Source organism: Girardinichthys multiradiatus, chromosome 21 (genome assembly GCF_021462225.1).
Source record: "Girardinichthys multiradiatus isolate DD_20200921_A chromosome 21, DD_fGirMul_XY1, whole genome shotgun sequence".
Taxonomy (NCBI): Eukaryota; Metazoa; Chordata; class Actinopteri; order Cyprinodontiformes; family Goodeidae; genus Girardinichthys; species Girardinichthys multiradiatus.
This window is the reverse complement of record NC_061813.1, coordinates 17,236,020-17,242,019: the sequence shown is the minus strand read 5'-3', so window position 1 is coordinate 17,242,019 and position 6,000 is coordinate 17,236,020. Positions and strand designations below refer to the sequence as shown.

The following is a 6,000-nucleotide window of genomic DNA, read 5'->3' as shown; positions in this document are numbered from 1 at the left end:
ACCACAGGAAAAGATGATAAAAATACCAAATGATATTGTATCGGATGTAAATGAACAAACAATTTGAATAATCAGGGCAAATAATTTGTTATCTCTGAAAATAAAAGCTGTTTATCATCCTTTCTTCTCAAAGATGCATTGCAGAGATAATACTTTTAAACATACAAGCAGAAAGAAGATAGTGTGACACTGCTTGGAAGGAGTTATTTTGTTCTCCATAATACAGCAGGGGGAATAAGTATAGATAACATTAACAGAAACATTCTAATAGGGTTAATGGCATGGAAAACATACTGGTTGTTAGTATCTAAAGTAGTCTACACATAGAAGGGATTCAAAATAAATTAGTTCAGGAATTAGGTTATGGCTCAAATGTAAAATTACACATGGAATAAATATTGATTGTGCAACCTAAAAATTATGAAATACTTAAAAGGAAAGCTTTGTCTAGTCCTTTATGGAGAAAGACTCCCTATATTGATCAGGAGGGATTTTGGCAACATGCTCCAGACTGGCTTCAAATCTTCAATGTTCTGCAGGCCTCTTCTATGCACTCTGATGTTTAGCTCATTACATCAGTTTTTGTACTGGATTAAAGTGGGGTGACTAGCTGGGCCATTCTAGCAGCTTTATTTTGTTTTTCTTGAGCCAAGCAGAGACAGTGTATTTGCATGGAATTATTGTTTTGTCAAAAAATAATGTTTTATATTTAGATTTTTATAAAATGTCAAAAAAAATCATCCTTTCTTCTAGTAATGGGTGACATGGACTTCCAATTATGTCACAATATATTATGGTATTTATTATGATAATGAAAAAAGTGATAATAAAAAGTTTTTTATAACTTCTTGGAAATGTTGTTGGGCAACTGTATGGTGACTGTATGTCACTGCAACCAACCCTCCATAAACACAGTAACAAATAACAAAAAACATACAAATTCTGAAATAGCTTTCTCTTAGAACAGTGGTTACATAAAGAAGTGGAAAACGGCAAAGCTGCACACAGTAGCTGCATTTAACAATATTTTTTTAATATTTTGTTATTTACTGATGCTTTCATGGACCTAACTGTGGAAAAAATAATAAAACATTCCCGACAATACTCAGTTTTGGGGGTTTTCAGGCATTAATTATAATACATCATCATGATAAATCAAAATTCTCATCTCCATCCATCCACCCATCCATCCATTCTCTATACCTGCTTCATCTATACTGGGTTGCAGGGGAGAGGGTGCCTATCTCCAGCAGTCTACGGACGAGAGGTGGGGTACACCCTGGACAGGTCACCACCATAATTCTCTTCTTGATCAAGAACAATTCACAATAAACTATACAATAAATGCCCATGCTTTTTCACTTGTATTAAGTCTGGCAGTACAGTATGTAGAAAAGAAAAGAACAACACACCATGATGCTACCACCTTTACTAGTGGTATGTTGTTTATCGGGTGTACAGTGCTGTTTCTCCCCACTATGGCATGCAAAGAGTTTTGGTTTCATCTTAACAGATAATTTTGCTCCAGTATTTTATTGGCTTGTCAAAATTTTCTGCTACAAATTTGAAATACATTTCTACATGCTTTTTCTTTAGCATTAAAGTCCATGGTGTGTCCAAGGGGGCCATGGACACACATTTAATGCATTATGTACTCTTATTTGGAATAACTTTACCTACTAGTTATAATGCTTTCTCCAAATCTTTCTTGCCACTGGAATAACGTGTCTGATTAGTCTTTTGGCGCCTCTGACTGAAATACTGCAAAGATCACCTGGTTTGGCTTGGCTTATGGTGAAATTATGTCCTTTTGGCTCTTTTGAATATGGATCCAATGGTGCTCACTATAACCAATGCCATTAGAATGTTTAGGAAAAATAAGGATGAGAGGGTCTTTTACTCATCATGAAATGCTTCCTCTGTGATATCCTGTAAAAAAGAAACATTATTCCTCAGTTAGGACTAAACCAGCTCAAACATAATTTACACCAAGACGCTTTCTAAATACTAAAACATTTCTACTGGTTTCTTGGCTTTCCATGTCTCATTGCACCTCCTTTTCTTCACATGTTTAAGACTTATTTCCTGTGTCATTACACTTGTCCACCTATATTGTATGTACTTGTTTTGAATTCTTTGAAATTAGTTGATTACCTGGGCTGATATCAACATCTGGTGCAAATTTTATGAGAATAAGGAGGTTAGAAATATACATTGGTTGAAAAAAACACAAAAACATATTCACTACTTCTATTTTTTAGTATAGCTCTTTTGCGTTTTAGCTACAATGTTACTGTTGTTTTCATACTTATATGTATCCATATTATAAGTCAGTCTCATTGTGTGGTTAAGCCTGCCTTGATATGTGTAATTGTTTATTTATTACCATTAGTTTTATTTTGCAGCACAGGGCTTGCTGTTGCAGAGAGATCACAACCAGCCTGTGTTGATCTTTGGTCATTTGTGGAGATGGACACCTTTGGCAATGTGAGTGCAGTTTCATTTCTGTTCCTCATAAGACCATAGCTGAACTCGAGAAGGCCAAACCTCATACCTCAGACTCTCCCCCTCTGTAAAGGTGCTGGTGCAGCCTGACCATTGACATTTAACATTCCTCCGTGCTGCCTCTGCATTCTCAATGGGGGATTGAGGAGTGCAGAGGCCAGTGCCCGGTTCTCAGGGGTAAAAACAAAAGGCTCTTGAAAATCCCAAGGAGTTCCCATGATCCTAAGACAGACCTTGATCCGACTTGTGTTAGATTTCCATTCCATGGATTAGGCCGCAAAAAAAAATAAAAAATAAAAAAACATATTTAGCTGATTTAGTTTGTCCCTTGCCCTGGATTCTGGACAAGGAGATATCAGTGTTTTACTGCCTGCCATTAAAATATGTGGCATGGTAATTTGGCTAAATAAGAATTCATTGAAACTTTTTCTACCCACAAAGATGTCATGGCCTTAACTGAAATAAAGTCACTGCAAAGGCTTGTAGTGACATTTCATGGCGGAAAGTTTTCAAAGTCATTTTTCAAGGTTTTTCCACTAACATACATAATCTGTTAGCATCAAAGGAGCACACATGCATAAATAATTGACTAATTCACTTAAAGGGGGCCAGCATAGATTAATTAAGCTTGAATACTAATTATGTTTTTCTGTCTACACCAACGGACACAGTTGTTGTTTAGAAGAAACTGTTTGGTGGGTAACAATTACCGTGCTCATATAAGTCCGCTCTATAAATTAAGATGCTTTCACATTTTAATGGCAGGGCTGGGTTTGTCTTTGAAAGAAAATGCTAACCTAATCTTTACAAGCATTATTGAAGGTGCTTTGTAGAGGTTTTCACTGTTCTTATGACATTTCATTAATACAAATGCTTTTTTAGCATTTTCATTGTTAAAAAGAGTCTCCCTCAATATTGAAACAGAACAATCCTTTAGGCCTTCATTGATTTCATAAGGTGTTTGGTCTAATCCTTGTGGGTTTCTAAGTTTTTTTTTAAAGTTTGGTATAAGTGTAGAAAAAGAAACCTGTCATGTTTTGACCTCAATGCCAGAAGATGCTTAAAATAATGTCATGTGTCATGTAGACCTACATTTGAGAAGGTTTTTTTTATAAAAAAAAAGAAGCTAAAACTAAAGCCAGAGACAAAACCTGCGCAGGGATATTTATGTCAAGTTTCTGAAAAATTCTATCACTTCCAGAAAATCTTGCACCCTGACTCCTATTTGCCTAGTGTTTTGAGTGTTTGTCTGGAAATGGTAGCTCTAACTGTCCTAGGGAGGACGAGCTGTAGCTGTCGACTCTCCCCTGGCAAGCAGCGTGTGCAGGGACAGAGGAAGACAGCTCAAAGCTGGGGCCTTGTTTACAGCTGTGCGGGGAAGAAAACAGGCAGACGTAAATAAGGGTTGACGGTTTCATGAAGCACAATTGGTTGACGGCAGATTCAATGTGACTGGGCTGAACTGGGCGATGATCCGTACAGTATGCAAAATTCACTTTCTAGCTGGTCTGTGCCCACCAGCCCCTAGCAGCAAGCGGTCTTCCCCAAGCCCTTCTAGCTATGCCTTTGAATTCAACAAGAATTGAACAAGGCATTGTTGTGCTCTATTCCTTTTGACAACAATCACATTTAAAAGGAAAGAAGTCATGAATTTCTTTTGCCACCGCATATAAATCTTTTTTTTTCCGATGCTGAATGCAAAGTACACATTTGGGAAACAGATAAGGCGGGGCTTAAAAGAGTAAGTGGGCCAAATAGACCCAACCCATACTCTTAGTCAAATAGAATGACCCAGCACATTTTTGCTGAGTATATTTGCACTCCAACAACACTTGACAGTAGCCAGAATGCCAAGCTTTTTAATTAGCAACTTTTCTATTAACTTTCCTATACCTGTTGTTTGAGTTTCTTAATCATAAGCCCACACAGAATATTGTGCTATTGCAGATTAATTATTTGCAAATAGTGATCCTTAGGTCTATTCACTAGATCCTTACTTTAAATCTGAGATTTCCAAAATGTTCCCAACATTTCTAAATCCAGCACTTTTCCAAGATGGGGCTGAAAGGGCTTTCTCAAAAGGAAAAAAAAAATAAAACAACTTACCTGTAAAACGTTAGGCCTTCCTGTTATTTGATGAACATTTAATTGCGTTTAAGTAGCAGCCTGGATGATTGGCAAATTTGCTTTTATAGAAAAGTTACTTTTTAAATGCTATCTTTATTTTTAAACACCTCACTGACACGATAAATAGCAAAGGTTTTCCCTCAGTAACAGCTTCCGCACCAAAGGGTGTTGTTGTTAGCACAGCCTGTTAGCATTTAGCTATGTTGCATTCTTTGATCATGAAAAGATCGGATTTATTAGGATTTGACTGGCCGGTCACGGGTCAAAGTGTAAATTGGCTGATTCTGGTCACCAGATGATTTCTGAGTGAATCTCTAATAAAAAAAATAAAAAAATATATATATATATATATATATAAAGAATTAAGAAAATAGGGAAATGAGAAGAAAAGACAAAATTCCAGGGAGACAGTCATAACCAATGCCAAATCTGTCTCTCATCTTTGGTATGACACAGTGTGTTCAAGTCACAGAAGATGATTGGTACCCAGTCGAAAAGAAAATGGTTTTTAAATAAGTTACAATTAGATAAGCATTAATCTCAGTGGTATAAATGAATGTCTTGCTGTAGGGCTTGTCGAATGTAAAAACAGATTTACAAAACCCCTCTTTCCAGATTGGTCTGGAACTCATCCTCTGCTATTTTAATTGCTCTGTCATTTAAAACTGAAAAAAGCTCTTCCCCCACCCCCAAAAACAGTCTGCCCCTTGATTTTGCCTTTGAAATTAAATATTGTATACAAATACATGCTGTTCATGGGCATGAGCACCGTTCATCACTGGAATCTGCATAAAATAATGCTTAAAGAGCTCCATACGCTTTAAGCAACAGAGCTCTTTCATATGGTGCATTCACATGTAAACATATCAGTAACACAAAAACACAACTACTGATGTCCTTTCCTTCTGCCTTTGCATTGTTCTTCTGCTCTACGGAAATAAGAGAAATGTGGGAATGTGCCTGGTTTGTGATTTCAAAGAAACCCATATTTGCTTTTGGATATCCTTTTTTGTAAGATTTTAGACATGTGAAGACCACCTACAATGTTAGAGTTAACATGTCTGCACAGAAATGTATAGATCAATCTTGCCAATGCATCACGCCTTATTTAAATTTAATTTGGTTGCCTTAATATACTGTAAGTCAAGACTCTTCAGGTTGATGTAAAGTAACGCAAAAAGACATGTAAACCATGTCTGTGCATCCTGCCTGTGTGCTCCCATCCTACTTGTGTAAAAGTGCACAATTTTCCAGAAGATAGTGTTGTTGCTTATTCATTTTAAACACACGAAGGCAGTATTTTAACGTGACCTTCATTACACATTCATGTCAACTTTTCTTATCTATTTATGATTAAATTCTTTTCCA

General features: G+C 36.5%; 1 protein-coding gene across 1 annotated transcript in view; it reads left to right on the top strand.

Moving 5' to 3' along the window:
* The first annotated feature begins 2,409 nt into the window (after positions 1-2,409).
* ofcc1 (orofacial cleft 1 candidate 1) overlaps positions 2,410-6,000 on the top strand; it is a 105,588-nt gene continuing 101,997 nt past the window's right edge. Inside the window, exon 1 of the mRNA XM_047350578.1 lies at positions 2,410-2,487. Coding sequence (XP_047206534.1) covers positions 2,470-2,487 — 18 coding nt within the window. The 5' untranslated portion in view covers positions 2,410-2,469. The remainder of the gene's footprint in view (positions 2,488-6,000) is intronic.